Raw genomic sequence first — 21,124 nt, forward strand, 5'->3', positions numbered from 1 at the left:
CAAATATAATGTTTAAAAATTGCTGAAAGTATTTTGAACTTTTTAAATATATATCAGAAATTATTTATATATATAATATAAGAATATAATATGATATAATGTAGGAATTTAGAAATAAAATTTATTTCTAAATTTTCCCCTCATAGGCCAGGTCCCGGTGGTCGGCCGTGGCAGCCCAACACGTCAACAGTAAGTGATATGGTCTGTTTCTGGGTAGCCCTACCCATTTTTTTCTCTTGAGTTATTTTTTTTAAATTTTAATTTTTTCAAAATTCATGTAACGATAAATTTATATGATTTTATTTTTCTTTATACTCTTCATCGTGAAATACCTAAACGACTAGTGTTCTATTCTTATCCGATTGTTCTTTTCAGATGAATTATTCTTCGGCATCTCCCGGTAGTCATTATGGGGTAAGTTGGCCATCAAACAAATTTATTGAGGATTAATCAAATGAAAATTGTGAATTTGATATCCAAACGATTTTTTTTTTATTAGGGTCCTCCAGTTTCTAGTACGGGTCCACCAGGTCCGGGAACGCCAATAATGCCAAGCCCACAAGGTAGAGATTAAACACGTCTTAAATATTATGTTGTTCTAAAATAATTTCCTAAAGGAAAATATGTTGTCGTTCTTATAGATTCGACAAGTTCGGGTGGTGATGGAATGTACGCTATGATGAAGCCGGTACCTGGGGGTAGTATGTCTGCGGTAAATATTTTGACATATTAATCAAGTTGTTATAAACAATCGTTTCTTATTTTCCTTGTATTCTAATGAAGAATAGTTGTTTAATTTAGAGATTTATCCTTCTTGGCATCTCTGTTTAATTTTAGAAAATCTCAACTGGATTTTAAATTTAAAATTTGTGTACATGTCATATTATTTAACCTGACAGTTTCCAATGGGTCCGGGACCAGATGGACCAATGGGTCCCATGGGTCCTGACATGGGACCGGCAGTAATGAACGGAATGTCGTCGGCAGGTAAGTACGGCAAAGGTGTGACATATTTCCTAAATTTTTCAAAAATATACTGTAATACTTCAACATAATTTTACCTTTGTACTTGAGTCAGATAATTTACTATTACTGTATTTTCCAGTGTATAAGACGACTTTTTAACCCAGGAAAATCTTCTCAAAAGTCGGGTCGTCTTATACGTTGGAAAATACAGTAATTACAATAAATATGAGGGTGGTTTTTTAAGCACTGATGGACCATAAAACAAAGATAAGTGTAAATAACAAAATGAATTCATTACCAAAAGTTAGATACAAACATGCTTATTTTTTGACATAATCATCACGAAGATTGAGGAATTTGTCGTATCTGTGGATGAGCTTTTCCATCCCCTTGTCATAGAATGTTTCTCCCAATGACTTGAGATGGGCCCTAACATTGTTTTGAAGATTGTCATTAGTTTGCAACTTGAACACAAACTATATGGTGTATTTTCTCGGACACATGGCAAATTTCATCACTAAGTTTTCCTCAGTTGACTTAGTGATGAAATTTGCCATGTGTCCGAGAAAATACACCATATAGTTTGTGTTCAAGTTGCAGAATAAGCACCGGCACGGTTTCATAAACACTACAATTGTCATTAGTCTTGAACCTCTGCCCTCCTAGCCACTTTTCTATTCAAGAAAGAGATGGAAGTTGCCCAGTGCTAAATTGGTGCTATACATTGGGTAAAGATAAAGACTTCCACCAGCTTTGAACATTTTAATATGTAAAGACTTCCATCTCTTTCCTGAACAGAAAAACTGGCTAGGAGGGCAGAGGTTCGAGACTAATGACAATCTTCAACACAACGTTAGGGCCCATCTCAAGTCATTGGCGGCAACATTTTATGACAAGGGAATGGAAATGCTCTTCCACAGATACGACAAATTCCTCAATCTTCGTGGTGATTGTCAAAAAATAAGCATGTTTGTATCTAACTTTTGGTAATAAATTCATTTTGTTATTTACACTTGTATGTTTTATAGTGCATCGAAGCTTGAAAAAAACAGCCTGCATATTTTAAAATGTGAAAAAACTTTATTACATATTTCTGTATGGGAAGTATTAAGATAATGTGATATTCTTTATAATTGAAATTTAAATTTGCTTGAATAATTATAAAAATTCTTGATTTCTTTTCAGCCATATTATAAGTGTTCCTATACAGGGTTTTTCATAAGTCATACCATAGGAGATTGTGCATTGAAGATCAGGTGATTGCAGGCAAAGCATCAGGGGCAAGTGTATAGTATATGTATAGTATACAGTGGAATCCCAGTTAACAAACTTAATTCTTTCCATGACTCCATTCGTTAACCAAAGCAATTTTCCCCATAGAAATTAATGCAAATGCAATTTATCCTTTCTAGCCTCCAAAATTTTTGTGATTTTATTTGTAAAATACTGTAGGTTTTCTTTGATGAAATGTAGAAAAACTTAGTATCTGTCATTATGGCAACAAACATGTAAACTTTATTTAATAAAATAGCAGTTTGTTGTAGTTGGTGGCAGAGGAGTGGAGATATATGGAGCTTAATGCTTAGAAGGGGAATTCCCCTCCAAAAAAATAACTGGTAGCACTCGGGAGATTCTTCTAGTCGAGGTCTCTTTCGGTAAGGAACAAGAAATTGATCTAAAGTTGATTGTCTTACTCTTTTAAATCAAAATTTTTCTCAAATGCGATAGCACATTGTCGTTTTCTGTTGCCACTATCACTTCTCTTTCTTGGATGCCATATTGATTAAATATATAAATCAATATCTAAATCAATAAATATATAAATCAATATCAAATATATAAATCAAGTGTTTGTGCTAAACTTCTTTTTTCAGTTTTACTGAAAAAAGAAGTTTAGCACAAACACTTGGAAAAGCAATGCAATGCTCGCGCATGCCTAACAGCAACTAAAATTTGACTCAAAAAACAGTTATGTTTGTTATCCGAATTTCGTCCATTATCCGAGACAAAATTTTTGCAAAATAAAAGTTTGTTAACCGGTTTGGTTGTTAACCAGGGTTCCATTGTCCTGGTTATATGATACATAATTCTTGGTGTGCAATACTGTCAAATAGAAAATTTAATGCACAAAATTCATATTCATGGTCAAATCACTCTACTAATGTATGCCGAGCTGCATAATTCTGTGAACCACAACTAAGTAGGTTGTGAGAAATGAACCTATTTTATTTAATATACTGTTTTTTTATTATTGTTGTTTAATCTCATTAAGTCATTCATGCCGTGTTTTTAAGATTAAAAATCAGTAATGTGTCATGTTCTTGCTACCTCTGCATATCTAGTATTAAAAAAAACAAGTTCAATGCCCATAACATACCTAGTTGTGAGTTACAGAACTATGCAGCTGGGCCTACATTAATTGAAAATAATTTGATCATGCATATGAATTTTGTGCAGTTAATTTTCCCTTTGACAGTAATGCAGACCTGGAATGATGCATCATATAACTAATAAACTATACACTTGCCCCTGATGCTTTGCCTACAATCACCTGATACTTCTCTGCACAATCTCAAGCAATGTGACTTACAAAAAGCCTTGAATTATACTGATATACAAATAATTTATATTAACAATCAGCAATATTGTATAAATCAAATGAATTTGCTACATATAAAGGTTTCTGTAACAAATCATTCTAACTACATTGATTTATTGACAAGACTGTCTTATTTATAAAATTGTGTTGCCATCAACAGCTCCATACTTTAGAGCAGCAATTCTCAACCTTCTTAGCTCTGCAAACCCCCAAATAGTAAATATATATAAAATTAATATTTTGTGACCCCCACCCAAAGGAATAATAACAGTAAGCCTTACTATTACTAATTGACATTTGACTATAATTATAAATGTAAATGTTTTAAATATTATATAATTACATTGCACTAATTTTATACATTAAGAAAATACTGACAGTATAAAAAATGTAATACAACTATTCCTATTATTTTATGTCACTGCGTTTATAGCGACGGGTATGAACATGCATGTATGACATGTATATACATGAGCAATTTACAAGTTCCAACTTAACGTGTACATGCTGGCAGTCGTGAGCCCTAGGTTGAGAAATGCTGCTTTAGAGGTATGAAGGAGTACATGTCAGGAGTTGCAATTTAACACAGAGTATTAGGTGCCCAAATCATGTGCACTTTAAAAAGAATCAGACTTGTGGGTATTCGGGACCAAGAACCGAGTCAAAATAAAATACAAAATGGCAACACTCTTTCTACAAACAGACACTAGTGCAAGATTTGTGCATGCATTGCTCATTGGGAAGTTTGAAATGCGAATGTTGCAAAATTGAATTTCGACAAACAAATCTTTAAAAAAAACCCATTTATCTGTCCTGTGTTATTCCCGACATATCTTTGGTCACGATGTGCTGACCTTGACCGGTTGATCCAAGATATCTCATTTCAGCATCAGAACGTTTTTGAAACTACATGGTGCTAGTTGTTATAATTTTTTTATATTAAAACGAACTTCCAAAATCTAATGTTGTTTGTGCAAAATAAAAAAATAATTTTAAACAATACAATAGCCACAAATTTTTTTTTTTTTTTTCTTAAAATGGGAAATTTTTATTAGGCATTGACAAAAATTCAACCCAAGGCAATGCACAATGGAGAGAAATTTCAACATCAGATAGGTTAATTTCACTGAAAATGTCTTGTGGACAATGTTGTGGCCGTGGCCGAGGCTGATGAAGTTTGAACGATTGCGCTCAAAACCAGCAATACCAAAGAAGATTGGAGAATGAGAATGAGATCCACCATGAGCGTCCGAGTGATCCCACTTACTGTAGCCAAGAACAGGCCCATGACAACACAATTCGTGATAACCACGGCACAATGAAACTCGCCGTAATCTACCCTAGGACTCAAGTACCAAAGTCAACTTTTCCTCATTGGAGAATGCTCATTTTTCTAATTTCCTTAGTAAATGGTATGCAGTCAAGTTCTGAGTCTCCAAGACATAGTCTTGTCCCAAAAATAGCTTTGGTATTTTACTTGTTTAATCAATAATAAAACTTTTACTTTTCAAGAATGTAAAATTTTACAATTTTAAGCTTATGTTTCAGTGATGTATCTATCTAAAATCTGACAAATTTGAGTTCTAGAATAATTTGCACATCCGTACTTACAGCATTAACATTATCAATTATACTCTTGATGACATCAAGATTACAATTGATAATGCTAATATTTTTGTTAACAAAAATATTTTAACTTGGAACCATATCCAAAAATATGAGAAAAACTGCTTAATTCTGGAAACCAAATTGAATTTTATTTGGTAATAAGAACACTATTAGCTGTGAAAATTAGGTTTGCAGAATTAAGCATTTTTTCTCATCTTTTTATATAGTTTAATCTGGGTGGCCGAAAAATTTTGAGAGATGTTTCTAGTCATAAGTTTTAAGTAGCAGAAAATAATGTACTCCAGCAGTTTACTAGAATTTAGATTCATTCCACTATTTGTCTATTTTGTTACATGTGATGAATTAAACAAAGTGAATTAAATAAAAGTAAGAAAAAAAGAATCTTATGATTCCATGTGTTATCAGTTTACATATTAATAAATTGTATTGTTCATTAACAAGTAATGATTTAAGGATTTAACTTAATATTTTTTATATATTTTGTAATAAATAAGAATTTTGTGTAGATAAAATAATTAAACTCTAAATAATTGTAAATTGCATATCTTTCAGGTGATGGTTTAGACGGAATGAAAAACTCTCCGGCAAACGGTCCTGGCACACCTCGGGAAGACGGTCCTCCGATTGGAGACTACGGCATCCCAAGTTATGGACAGGATAGTGTGAGTGGCCAACTGTTTATCTTTCATCTCTAATCGATTAGATTCCTTACAGTATGACAAGACATTTGCTAAATTAAAACGACGCATTTCTATAAGTTACTTCAGATGGGTATAATTTTATACAATGCAAAAAGTGCTTATATAAGCATTTAGTAAGGAATCTAATTGGTTTTTCTGGCCATGTTGGTGTACAGTGTGGTAAACATAATCAAAAAGGAAATTGACATGCAGATGCCATTACAGGCTTGTACCAGTCACCAGTCCACACCTTTGTGAAATTTAAGTGCAGGAACAATTGATGCCAGGTACGTTGGCTATCGGTCTTTAACCTCCCAGTCCTACTACTACTACTACTACCGTTACTACTACTACTGTTACTACTACTACTACTACTACTACTACTTGATTACTATCTCTCTCATTACTATCTCTCTCATCTTTTTTATGCACTTGGCTCCATCTAATTTATAAAAGCAATCTTTCTCTTAGGTCTTTGATCTGTGACTGTGAAGGCTGAAACTGTAGCTGAGTTTTTCACTTTTATCTTGCTGTTTTTCATTGTTTTTGTTTCCTTCCTTTTCTGCTGTTACGTTACTTTTTCTTTTTGTATCATTTTCTGCTTTAAGGCTTTTTTTGTCTGCTGTGGAGTGTCAGGATATTTCATTTCTTGTTATTTTTCTGTTTTTTTTTTTTTTTTTCTTTTTTTGCCAATGGGTGGACGGAGGTTCCAATAAATTTACATGTTAGAATTATCCTTTTCGGGAAGTTTTTCATATTTGCAACAAGACCAGTTTTGCAAATGCATTTATATTTCACTGCACTTAAATTTCATTTCCATTATGTGGGTTTGGAGGCTTTGTTGCTGATATTTTTGGGAGTTTAGTAAGCATAAGGTTTGTGTTGCCTGTTTGGTGGATAGCAGGCAACTTTTTTCCCTTTCATCAATATTCAGATTATCTGGGAAAGCTCAGTTTCAGGCTTCAGGTCTGTTATGCATCTTAATTATTTACTGCTAATGTTTAAAATAATGTTTTAAAATAATACTTTTTCTTGTGTCATTTAATATAGTTTACTTAAAAGGTAATACTCATAACATACTGATTTCGGAAAGAATCTCATTATAGCATGGTTTTTGTGTTAAGATAGATGTGTAATGTGTATACCCTAACTTTATCTGTAAAATTTTTCATATTTGTGCCATTTTAAAATGTGCTTATTCAGATAACTTCTATAATGAGATTTTTTTTATTATTGTTTGATGTATTTTTATTATGTACAAGCAGACTCAAATAATTGCTTTTTTTCTGAAAAATAAGGTTACACACAAAATTACATTACTAATAGCTAGTTATTAAAAACATACAAAAATAAATTTTTGAATTAATAATTGATTGAAATGATTAAAATTAGATTGTTAAATCAAATTAAAATACAGGTTTTTCCAAAATGAATGCTGCCTTTTTAAAATACTGTAGTTATGTCAACTATTATCTGAGAAGTATGCGACATGTACCAATTGTTAGAGTCACCATCCAAGTTGTCTCTCCCAACTGTATTTGAATGTATTGTCAACCACCACCTCTAGGAAGCACACAAATGAAAATGGCAACTCCTCAATAGAGAAGCCATTTTGTGTTCTGCAGTTTGCAAAGCTGGAGTTACTTGCCATTGCTTGAGTAATCTGCAGCAGTCATAGGATCATGGCTGCCATGAGAAGAGTAACTAGAAATATACCCCAGTGAGTATAGGAAGAATCTGAGTGTCAGTTGGATATGTGCCATTTAACACAACATGCATGCAGTGATAAATTGTAATGGGCAAATGTGGAACTTGGACAGTTTTCCAATGATTTAATGTATGTTACAATGTTCTCAGGTAATAATTAACATAATTACAATAATTTAAAATAGTGGCATACTTATTGGAAGACTCTGTATATCTATCATACAACAGAATGAAATGTCAAGTCTTACTTTTGTCAGTCTGAAAAATTAAATATGAAAACATTCCCTACTGTTAATAAAAGACAAGTCTAAATTGCCAAATTATATTTAAATCTAATTTTAATTAATCAAGTAATGTAATTTTGCCTTAAGATTATCACACCATTATTTGATTAATTAAAATTAGCTTAAACACAACCAAAAATGTGATTTAGATTTGATTAATTTGGAATTTGCTTATTTTGTTAAATAAAAAATTGAACGAGACAAATGTTTTTGGCAGTTCTGCCAAAAATCAGTTGCCGCCTTTACATTCAAAATGAACTCATCAAAAACATTTACTGTATTTAATTACTAAAGTGCATTTTATATTTATATATATTATAATGTAAATAAGGTACTGTACTTATTATAGGTATAAGCAAACACTTTCGATAATTACTTTTACCTATTTAATATATAAGTATTAGAAATTAAGTATCAAAAATAACATGCTCTTATTAGTTATTTCATAAGAAAATAATACTGTAATTCTAACATTGTCTGTTCAGAAATGTATTGTATAAAAATAATTATAATTTTTCATAACAGTATAAAAATATAAATTGCATATTCTATAATAAATAAATTAGGTTAGTTACTAATTAGGAAATGATATTATTCTTCTATTTATTTACATTCACATTATTATTCTATTTATTTACTATGTGTGAATGTAAATAAATAGAAGAGTAATATCATTTCCTAATATATATGGTGTTATAAGAAATAATTCCAAATTTTTGAAAGCTATGTATGAAATTATAATGAAACTGTACAAATATATTTCATTTTTATCTTTTGTTTAATATGAAAAGATAGTGTCTCTATATTATTTTCCGAGTTTATTTTTATAGGATTTCTACTCTTTTTCCTTGCCAAAATTTTCATTTTCCATTTAGAAAAATCACTTGCTACTCTAACATCTTTGCAGTATGATAAAGTTTACAGATTGATAGACGTGGTGATGAGCAGTTTTTTAAATATTTTAATATTTGCCTTTTGCATATTAATATTATTGAGGCCCTTAATATGTAAGTTAATAAAGATAAAATACTGTTTTATAAAAAAAGTGTAAATATTAATAACAAATAAAATCTTCATTAAGACCTACCTCTCTAGAGATGCATGACCCCTTTATCTCCCCACCCTCTCGACCTTTCACCACCAAACTTTGATAGCATCAATGCGCCTTATATACAAACTGCCATGCTAAATTTCATTTTTTAATCTTCACTGCATCCTGATATATTAAGTGAAATACATACCAACACATATGTACACACATCCACAGAATTTTTTTTTTTACGTTTTTGATCCAGGAAGTCTCAAAATATGGAGATTTGCAAAAAGTTCAGAGGGTCAAATTTGACATGATTCCAATACTTTCCCTTGTTTTGTATACATAATAGCCTGAAAATAAAAGTGAAAGAAAACTTCAAAATGTGCTTGGAGATAATGCTAAACTTGAAAACGAAAACCTACTCTAAAACAGGATAGACTTGTGAAGAGTGTCTTCTATTGTGAATTGAAGTCAGTGAAGACAGCATGAGAAATGCAGTCTTTACTGATCTCAAATTACAATAGAAACATCTGGCAGGGACCAAATAAACATGCAAACTGCTTGTTTCTAGTCAATTTGCATGGATTATCTATGTCTGAGTCTGTAAAGAAACTGATTGTACTAAAATGAAAATAAGCAAATTCTTACAAAGCAGGCAAAAGAGCATTGTAGACTATTACAATTATCATAAAGTTTTTTCAAGATGAATTGAAATTTAATCTTTGCAGCCTGGATAAATCTGTGTACAGTCAAACCTGTTTTTGTGCGGTCTTTTTCTGTGCGATTTTTTTTGTGCGGTATATGAAAATTTCAAATTGGAACATAATTGACTCCTGTAAAATTTTTAAAAAACTCTATTGGTTGTTTTCTATGACGTCAGCAGGTTTTTTTCATTTTTTATTCAGAAAAATTTTTTTCTTATACGTTTATTTCGGTCCCCTCTTATTTTAATAGCATAAAAACCATAAATATTATGTTAAATTTGAACAGATGCGGTAAGTTAGCTCCCCTCCAGCTTTAGACTGCAGGTGTGAAATTTCACGCCTTGTTAAATGAAATAACACTTCCTGCAGCTATATTTATCAAATAAAATCATTATTTAACGATTATTTTTTAACTTTTTAATGTTAGATTCGTATTTAAGTGGAAATAATTAATTAATATAAAAATTAAAATTCTTAGAGGATTTTTTTCCCCATTAGGTGTTGCAGAAAAAGGCCCAAGGAGTTAAAAAAGCAATTCCTAGTTATTTTGTACGGTTTCGAGTTATTTTCTACGTGAGACTTTTTTTATGCGGTCTCCTATTCACCGCATAAAAAAATATTTTTTTAATTGTGTTGCGAAAACTATTTTTGTATAGCCACTCGTGAAGTTTCGCGCAGATTTTTTTTTATGCATTTTCTTTTATGCGGTCCCTATCCCCCGCACAAAAACAGGTTTGACTGTATTTGAATTTCTCACATTTACAATGCCATTCTCACTGCTTAAAAAGCATTGGAAAACATCTTTGTTAGACAAATGGCATGATGATGAATTTCCATTTCCATTAGTCAATTACATTTTATAAACAATATTTAAAGTAGCCTTGTAGTTTGTTAAAAGAAATATAAATGCTGAATTTTTTTGGATTCAGGGTGGACAACCTAACCTGAAATTTAAATATGTAAATTCTGAAACTTAACTGTCTTGAAAACTTATTTGACTACAGAAGTTTCATTTTAATTAAATATTTTCAAATTTAACAAATTTATTTAAAATTAAAACAATTTTTTATATATGAAATATTAGGACTACAAATTTAGTCTACAATCTTATAAGTTTGTCACTTCAGTTTTAACTTAGCTTAATGTCAATGTAATTTAATAAATATTAACCTAAGTAAACAAACAAAGTATAGCCTCTCATCATTATCATATTATTACCTTATTACTTATACATTTATAAATAATACACATACACAGATATATACATAAAATACATATATATTCACTTAAGATAACAGTATAAACAAATTATTCTACTCAAATATTGAAATACAAAAACTGCAGTTTTATTCAAAGATATTTTCTTTATTTACATGTGCACATTCAGAGCAGCATCCTCTTGAAGCCCTGCACCATCTTCAGGTGTCATTACATTCTAAAAAAACAGTTCTTTAATGTTTGGTTTCTTGCAACATTCTTGTTATTATTTATCTCCGAGAAAAAACAAAATCAAATACCCTTGGAAGATAGGAACAACTTTTTAAAATGGAAAAAAGAAACTGTCGTGTTAAAAATGTTTGATCTTCAAGTTTTTCAAGCAACAATGTTTAAAAGCATCTTTAGAAAATAACAGACCCCGAGAATGTAGTGTGGTTCTGAAAGCACTCTGTTCTGAATGTGCAAGTGTAAAGAGAAATTCTCTGAATAAAGCAGTCTGTTTTCAGGTAATAGTACTTTAAAAGAATTTTGCTTTTTTTTTTTTTTGTTTTTTTTTTTTTGTAAAATTTTTATTATGTACACTTTAACATTTTATTGCTTTGAAATTTTCACCATCTTAATCACATGCCTGTGATACTTAATGGATGGGTTGGCCAAATATTTTACTTCATTAACAGAAAATAAATTGAAAGTAATTTTCAGTTATAATTCTAAATTTTTTAAAAACAAATTCATTAATAAAATGACCAAAGTTATATTAACTGTTTTTTCATCAATTTATTTATGTACAATTTTAAAACTAAAAACAATTTACAATTGTTTTTAGTTTTAAAATTTGTATAGAAATTGAAGATGAGTGATAAAATATTTCAGCTTTTGTTGTAATGTAATGTTCCTCGAGAAGAGTCTTCTATTGTGAATTGAAGTCAGTGAAGACTGCATGAGAAATGCAGTCTTTACTGATCTCAAATTACAATAGAAACATCTGGCAGGGACCAAATAAACATGCAAACTGCTTGTTTCTAGTCAATTTGCATGGATTATCTATGTCTGAGTCTGTAAAGAAACTGATTATAGTTTCCTTGTTAGAATAGGTTTGTTTTGATAGGCCATTGTGGTATCTAGGTTTGAATTTAATTCAGACTATAATCTATTGTATGTATTAATAGTATAAATTGAAGATATTATTTCTTATTCTTCACCATGCTAGCTCTTACTGCAGAACAGATGCACTCAGGCGTTAAACTGTGTACGAATATCGCTATAATTACTAGCGCTTTCGACGAAACTATTTTCGTCTTCGTCAGGTAGATAATAACGGTTAATATCCTTTTTCGAACCAAAAAATTTTTGAAATGAAAAAACCGCTTTAGAACTTTAGAACAAAACCAACGATGGAACTGAGCGAGAAGAAATTTAAACATGCGCGCGTGGTGACGTAGCGCATGCGCTATAAATTATTGAGATGTGGAGCTAGAGGTGTTGCCTTAATCTGTTATATAAGTTGACCCACATAATAGGCAAATCAAGCGTGGGAGTGTTGCACGGATTTAGTGCAGCGGTAAGAAAGGCCTCCCAAATAAATACGATGCTCCTGTTATTACAATGCCTGAGCATCATCACCTGGTCCCATAGCGGGGTGTATAGGTGCTGTAACACCATTCTTGCTAGTTCGGTATCTCCTTTGCCTGCCCTGATGGAAAGTTGGTGTTCGGAAATACGACAAGCCAACATTCTAGTTGTCGCACCAACCATTGGAAAATACTGCAATCCGGTATCACACCCACTACGGGTGTGAATACCGGATGCAGTATTTTCCAATGGGATAGAGTAAACTCCAGAACTCTCAAGTACGGAGGTAGCATCCCTGTCATTGCACAGTAGCCTCCTAAGATTTGGCCGTGGGGAGACTGGTAGAAAGAGCGCGTGTTGCCTAAAAACACGGCAAATACCTATGGTGACTCGGCCACAGAATGGTAATGCGGGAAGAACTACCGTGCATTCGTTTGGAACATGTAACGCCGCTGCACTAAATCCGTGCAACACTCCCACGCTTGATTTGCCTATTATGTGGGTCAACTTATATAACAGATTAAGGCAACACCTCTAGCTCCACATCTCAATAATTTATAGCGCATGCGCTACGTCACCACGCGCGCATGTTTAAATTTCTTCTCGCTCAGTTCCATCGTTGGTTTTGTTCTAAAGTTCTAAAGCGGTTTTTTCATTTCAAAAATTTTTTGGTTCGAAAAAGGATTTTAACCGTTATTATCTACCTGACGAAGACGAAAATAGTTTCGTCGAAAGCGCTAAGTAATTATAGCGATATTCGTACACAGTTTAACGCCTGGATGTTAATTTTTTCGTCTCTTGCTTATTTAGAGATCGGCGTGAAGTCCACCATCGTTACAATTTACAGATGCACTCATAATGCATGTGACAAGTCAATGTCAGGTGCCAGCATTGGGCTATAACCTTATGTAGCCTGATGTGCTGGTGCCTTACATTAACCAGTCAGTCTTAAGTTTACTTTAGTTCAAAGATATAATTTGTCTTCTGTAACAGTTAATTCAGTTTTGATTATATATTTGATTTACCCCATAATATATTGGCTGGCTATACCTTATTATATTTTAAGATTGTTATTATTTATCTCCCTGTTGTATACTGTATGTCTGCACAAATATGAAACAGATAATTTTATATCATTCAGAATTACTCCATATCCATTAACTAGTTACACTGTTTAAATATATTTTATAGTTTTAAAAAAATCATTATTACTTCTGCTATGTAATAATTTAACTCATGCTTTTGATATTTGCAAATATAATGATAAAAATAACAAAATAGTTAATGTGCTTATTCAGCTACTACAAAGTTAAATTTGTTTTGTTTTGCTTAATTATAAGGATTGAATCTTATCAGATTTATCGCTAAAATAAATGCCATGCTTGTCTTACCAGTTGTCTTACTTGAGAAAGATGACATCAGTGTTAGAATAATGAATTCTTCATTTCATAGATGGAAGTGAACAGTAAAACTTAAGTTAATAATAAAATTGAGAGATATCTTTAAGGTAGGAAAGCCCAGTATGACCATAATGAGCCCCCTGCCTTATAATGGCCATAATGGACTCTTCTACCTTATACATAATTTTTAAGGCTCACTAAATAATTTGTTAAGACAAAAGTTTGTTAATAGTTATCCTTCTATTTAGAATTAGATTAATTAGATTGTTTTGAATATGTAATAAATTTAATGAAATAATTTAACAAAATCTTTTAAGTAATCAAGTAATTAGATTTTTGATGAGGGTTTGTGTTGGTCTAAACTAATCTTCGTTTCTTTCTAGGATCAGAATGAATCAGCTGCCATCCTGAAGATTAAAGAAAGCATGCAGGAGGAAGCCAAAAGGTTTGAGAAGGACACCCCAACAGAACATCCAGACTACTTCATGCAATAAAAGTATTCATCCATCAAAAGAGAGCCCGACAGACTTTGGCAGCATGTTATTTGGACATAGATCTTTTAACCCACCAGAATCATGCTGTAATCTAGGAACGATTATTTTAGCAGGCATTTTGTTTTTGTCACTGTCGCTGTGTAATATCGCTTCTATGTCCCACGGCAGAACAACGGTAGAGATCCCCCCCTTCCCATAGTTTCCTCTTAGCAGAATGTGACGAAATGTAGACCACATTGTTTCTGCCAGATTGTATTACTTTATTCCGCCAACAATTAGGCATAAGCATTGTATTATTCAGTATTGTGATTATGATCTCCAAATGCTTGCTTCCGTGTTTTGCTAGTTGGCGGAATACATTAAGTGTTGCTTCCATTATAAGAGTTCTTTCCAATTACATCAATAGAAGAAACGAAAATGATCTTTGTAATACAAAAAAAAATGTTGATAAGCATTTCACTTTCATTAGTTTTGTAGATTTTCTTATTTAAACATGAGAATTTGAAGAAAACAAAAGAAAAATTCTACCTTTTACAATTTGCAATTTTAACCATGAAAATTAAGAGAACATCTGTTGTGGTGAAGAGTAGTGGAGAGGATCTATTCAACCACTTCAGTATTCTGCTATATCATATCATATATATACATATATATATATATATATATCTGGCACATCGAGGAAACCAAAAAACTAACATATATATATATATATATATTGCCAATATTGGCAAGGCATGGGGGAAGTTGCATATGCAGAATATCTCAGAAAAAAAAAATTGTTATTTATAGACATTTTAAGAAATGTAATATCGTGGAAACAAGTTTTGTTTTTCTAATTTATATACATCTCTCTTCCCGGGTCTTATCTTCAATCCCTCCTTCCAAGTCCCATCAACTTTTTTGAAGCATATATATATGTATATTCAATTCTGCTCTTCCGCAGAGAATATCACATCTTGCCGTTTACTAGATGTAGAGGAAAAAAAAATTTGCACGGGCCAACCGGATTCATTGTTGATTACTTTAGGGCAGGTACCATCGGTAGAATTTCTATATTTAACTAGTTGTAGCATATCAGGGACTAAAAGTGGGGAGAGCTTGCAGTGGGCCACCCCGCTATCTGCCCTTATTTCATTTATTTCTTTCTTTTTATCTGTTGGTGTCCAGAGTGGCCCCATTTTGGAGGGCGGCTCTAGACATTGCAACACACACCCGATAAACACTGCAAGTTATTATGGGATCAAGTTCCATTGGTTGGCATGTCTTTTATATACAACAGACATGAAAATACAATTTAAGAAACGAGGAAAAAAATCTTTTTTGAACTGTTGTTGCATCCCCTTCACATTACTTGGAAGTACATTTGAGGTACTTCAGTGTTGTTAATTACTATTTGTCCAGACAGCGAAGAGCGATGGTTTTAACCAGTTCAGTCGGCACCAAATGGTAGCTGCTTGTACATAAGCCGAGTTGGATCTACCTGTAGTCAATGGAGTACTTTTCCCAACTTGCCACACGGTTGTTTTGTAAAGAGCAAACTTAGGGGATAATGGATGCTGTCCAATTTGTACGAAAAATTTCCAATGATAGAACAATGATGCATTTTGCAAAAAAAAAAAAAAAAAATTCCCTTTTTGCCCTCAACTTGTGTGGTAGTTGTTATAATTACATGCATTGTAGAAGATGTAAGCTACATTTTCAGTATTTATTGTGTGAAGATTTACATAAAGCTCATCAAGCGGAACAGTATGTAAGAAAGGAGGAATATTCTCAAGAAAGAGATGGCAGAATCCTTATTTCTTCAAAGGGCAATTTTCCAGGAGCTAGTGTATATGTATTACAGTATTTTTTCTGATGGAAGAGGTATATTCTGCCACAGATCGAAGTGAAGAGAAAGAAAGAACGGGTCTTGCCCGCACCCGCCGCACTCCAGGATGTACGGAGCCTACCGATGTACAGTCTATCAGTCAATGTACTGGCTGTCAGTATTTGTTGACCTTTCGACTTCATAGCCACATTGCAATTGAGTGTTCCATTTGCTTGCTTTACGTGATTTTAACATTGGTATCTTCCCCGGATTTTCTTCTACCCGTTGAAATTCCGATCCTCTTAAAAAAACGAAAAAAAACCAAAAAAATTGTGTTGAAAACAATCACCCCTCCATCGAGACATACTGGCAGCCTACAACATTACTGCTTCTTTCTTTGTTCTGTACTGGGTGTCTGTGTGTCTATCTTTGATTCAACAGGACTGTCCTATGTTCTGTGTACTGTACAAGATGCGCGTAGGTCAACAAGTTTATTAAAATCATCAGAATAAATTGGTGTCTGTGTTTTATTTTTCTTAATACTTTATGATAGCGAATACGTCGAAATTTTTTCAAAATATAAATTTGGAACAAAACTAAATAATAATGTGATAAGTATTACAACTGAAAATTCTTTTTCCGTTTCTGCATAAATGACTGTATTTTAAAAAAAGTAAATTTGCTGCTGGTACGTTCTATGATGAAAACATTTCAAACAAAACTTTTGCACCCATAATTTTTGTAAATTGAGAAAATTTCGTGTTAAATTTTCAAAATGTGTTACGTAAACAAATAATTTTTTAAATTAGTAATATCGAGAAATTCACTAGTAATATTTGTTTATAATTTCTTACAAAATAATTTAAATAACATGATTTTTCAATTATAAATGCGGCAAAACAATATATTACGATGATAGACTTCCTCGGGATCCAGGATCGAATCTGGACAGGTCGAAAAACTCCAGGGCTGCATATACTTTTCGTTTTGTATGGATCGATCTGTAAAATCGGATCAGCCCTTGTCACGTGATATAGATAGCTTCTGTCATGGCGGAAAGTATACAAGTAGGATTGAAGATGGCGGCAAACATTTGTTAGTTAATAATAGTCTCTCCTTGTTAACATATGCTGAGTTTTAAAAATACGTATAATATCTTTGAAACTCTGTACATGTTAACTAACAAGGATCAATTAATTAAATTAAAATAATCCATTTTATCTCTCGATATTAAAACTGTAGTTAGTTCTAAACGACATACGCTGTTACGAATTATCGTGTATTTGACAAAATTGTTTGTGCTCATTCGTACGAATTTTTAAATCGTATTACTCTGTGAATAAAATTGTTTTTCACAAAATAAAATTTAAATAAAAATTTCACAAAATTAAAAAATAAAACTTGCAGAAAAGATGAAAGTGCACGCCATATATTCTTGAGGTACCACTTCGCAAAACTGTCTCTTAATACTTATTTTTTCATCCCAGTTTATCGGATATTTCAATAATGATGTTTTTACTTGCCATTTATAAGCTTTAAATAAGTTTCCTTGTCAACAATTAAACGTGTTTCTTCGTTTTTTACTGTAAGCTTAACTTCAACCACGGAAGCCGCCATCTTTAATCTATTTTATCCGATCCAAACGATCTTACCCTCCGCTCGGATTAGTTTGATCGCGATCCAGTTGATCCTAGATGGCGTTTGTATACGCAAACAGAGATTGATCGGATCGCAGTAGTTCCTTTGTATACACGATTTGAACGATCGAAGTGATCTCGGATCAGTTTGATTCCAAAAGTATATGCACCCCAGGAATTCAGATATTGGTCAGTCCGGGTATATCGATTCTCGGCTGTCTCATCGTGGGCCTAGCCGAACCCATAATGAACTCGCTAAAACGACCGTCATAGTGCCCACAGGACGAAGAGTTAAGTTTGCCGTGAAGAGAGTATCTTGCTGTGCTAATCTGACTGGGTTTTTTCTATCAATCAATGAAACTCATCGACAGCTAATTGGTTAAGATATAGGATACGTTCGTAAAGTCAAACGTGTTAGTAACGAACCGTTCGAAAAGTAGTAGTCTCGCTCAGTGCGCATGCTCTGCAGTGATGACGTTTCGAATGAAGCTCACGAAGGAAAGTGTTAGTTCACTTCGTTAAGAAAACGGCGCCCAACGATATAGATGTTTCTAACTCTACTCGAGCGTTTAAATTGTGAATTAAAAGATGAAATGATTGAAATAACTGTCCACCCAAAGCAATCTAAGAAAAATATTTCGGATAAGGCTGCACTAACAACATTCATATCTTCGATTTTAGAAACAGCTATTTAGTTATAAACGAATCGTTCAAAAAGTCTAACGAAATAAGAATAACGATGATGTCATTCTCGTTTAACTCGTTCGACTTTACGAACATACCCATAGTAAAGTCACCCGCTGCGTTCGTTAGAAAAACATTAAGTTCAATGAGATACATGTGGACTAATCGCCTACCCAGGAACACCTTTAGAGGAACATTTTTTTTTGTAACTCTTTCCGTCCTGTGGGCACTAAGAGGGCCTCTTATAGCAAGCCCATTATGGGTTCGGCCAGGCCCACAATGGGGCGGCCGGGTGGTGAGGGACGGGGACCGACATATCCGGACGGACCACCCCCCGAAAAATTCCTGGGGATTTTTCGACCCGTCCGGATTCGATCCCGGGTCCCCAAGAGCAATAGGCTGCCACCTTGACCGCTCGGCCATCCGGCCGCTCCTTTAGAGGAACTATGATGGGGATACTATAAATTGCTCCTTATGGAATTTCGGGACAGACGAGTTCAACGATACCCTACTTTTAGACCGGAGACGAAAAATAAAGTTATCATATTTTACGATTTCTTGCCTTTTACAATGCATTCTACGCCCTTTTAGAGTTTGTTTTCCACTAGGTGGCGCTGTTTGTAGTTCAGTATACGTTTTCTTTTGTTCAAGAACTACCGTGAATCAACAACTAGTGATGTTAAACACTGGGCGGCTCCCCTCCGGGAGGAAACGGTCGGGAGCACGAATAGTAGAACGCCATCTAGTGGAAAATTCTAAAATGGTGTAGAATGCATTGTGAAAGGCAAGAAATCGTAAAATATGATAACTTTTTTATTTTTTGTCTCCGGTCCAAAAGTAGGGTATCGTTGAACTCGGCTCGGTCCCCTGAGTTCAAATATATACTCAAAGTCCCGAAATTCCATAGAGAGCAATGTATAGTACAACCACTACGACTTTTAAGGAAACTCGGTATGTCGTACAGTACATTGATGATTTGCATGCTGTGGTGGAGAGGATCTATTCGACCACTTCAGTATTCTGCTATATCATATATGTATATATATATATATCTGGCACATCGAGGAAACAAAAAAAATTATGTATATATATATATATATATATATATGTTGCAAGCAAGCAACAGTATGGCACATTGTAAGCTTTTCATGGTGCACGGGTTTATGCAAATTAGGTGTCCGGGATCGTCTTTTTCGGATGTCCGCGATCTTTGACCTTCGCTACCCTAAGGTGGGCGTTGTCGGGAAGCTTGCACATCGCGTCATTATGCAAATTAGGTCCTCCCGAAAACGGCCCCTTTTTCCCTAGTTTCCGATTTCCGAACCCTCCCTTCTGTCGCCGAGCGTGGCTCAGTCATTCGCCCTGACAGGTTCACGCTTGTTCTTAAGGGGAGGTATCGCCGGACGGGCCCCTCAAGTCTCATTAATCGGCTGGGGACTGCTTTTCGGCTCTCCCCGGCCCCCTTACGCTACCTGTCGCTACCGATTTCGATAGGAGCCTCTTAGCTCCCATTGAGCTAAGAGCTCCTTGGCTGTTACAATTTATGAGTATTCCGTCATTTATAGGTTTATCATTTAACATTATGCTTTGCTTTACATGGTATTAAAGACGAGGCCGCCTTCACCTAATGACAATGTGGTTTTGATAAAGAGGAGGGCAAGATGTGTGCCGAAAGACGTCTCTTGGAGAGCGATGTCAACTCGACGGCTTTGAGGATGGATGTAATTTACTAAGCCCATAAAGGACGAAATACTCGTAAATTTTAACACCCAAGAAGGCCAGCGGCCGGATGGCCGAGCGGTCAAGGTGGCAGCCTACCGCTCTGGGGGACCCGGGATCGAATCCGAACGGGTCGAGAAATCCCCAGGAATTTTTCGGGGGTGGTCCGTTCGGATATGTCGGGCCCCGTCCCTCACCACCCGGTCGCCCCATTGTGGGCCTGGCCGAACCCATAATGGGCCTACTAAAAGAGGCCCTCTTAGTGCCCACAGGGCGGAAAGAGTTAAAAAAACACCCAAGAAGGAGCTAAGAGGCTCCCATCGAGATCGGTAGCGTAAGGGAGCCGGGGAAAGCCGAAAAGTCGTCCCCAGCCGATTAACGGGACTTTGGGGGCCCGGTCGGCAATACCTCCCCTTAAGAACAAGCGTGAACCTGTGACGGTGAACGACTGAGCCACGCCCGGCGACAGAGGGAAGGGTTCGGAAATCGGAAACTAGGGAAAAAGGGGCCGTTTTCGGGAGGACCTAATTTGCATAATTTCGCGAAAGGCAGACTTTCTTACGATATGCCCCATTCTCGAGAAGACCTAATTTATATAATCCTGCGCGGGGTGACTTCCCTTACAATATGCCCATGTTGATGGTAGCACCTAATTTACATAATTTCACGGGGGCCCGACTGCCCGAAAACAACCAAAAACAGGCCGAAACTAGCTATCCGGGACGCCTAATTTGCATAAACTTATGCCACGAAAAAGCTACAATATGCCATAGTCGTTGCTTGCTTCAGGGGGCATCTCGTACTCGTAAGAAATAACTTTTTTGGCTTAACTTGTCTCTTCCAATATCTGTTTAGAAAATTCTAAACAATTTTTGTTTATAAATATGAGTACAATATTAAATTAGTTGGATTCAATTCAATTAAATGTATTACTATAGTATGAAATAATGCAAATGAAGCTGTAGTGCGGACGCATTGAGAGAGCAGT

The 21,124-nt window shown here is 34.2% G+C and overlaps 1 protein-coding gene across 1 annotated transcript in view; it reads left to right on the top strand.

Moving 5' to 3' along the window:
- Positions 1–16,609, top strand: part of LOC136969008 (single-stranded DNA-binding protein 3-like) — a 53,817-nt gene extending 37,208 nt beyond the window's left edge. Inside the window, 7 exon segments of the mRNA XM_067263080.1 lie at positions 147–189; positions 376–414; positions 500–563; positions 642–712; positions 900–987; positions 5,747–5,856; positions 14,179–16,609. Coding sequence (XP_067119181.1) covers positions 147–189; positions 376–414; positions 500–563; positions 642–712; positions 900–987; positions 5,747–5,856; positions 14,179–14,289 — 526 coding nt within the window. The 3' untranslated portion in view covers positions 14,290–16,609.
- Positions 16,610–21,124: the final 4,515 nt, after the last annotated feature.

The sequence above is a fragment of the Centruroides vittatus genome, unplaced genomic scaffold (assembly GCF_030686945.1).
Source record: "Centruroides vittatus isolate TY-2023 unplaced genomic scaffold, ASM3068694v2 contig_1683, whole genome shotgun sequence".
In the NCBI taxonomy this organism is placed as follows: Eukaryota; Metazoa; Arthropoda; class Arachnida; order Scorpiones; family Buthidae; genus Centruroides; species Centruroides vittatus.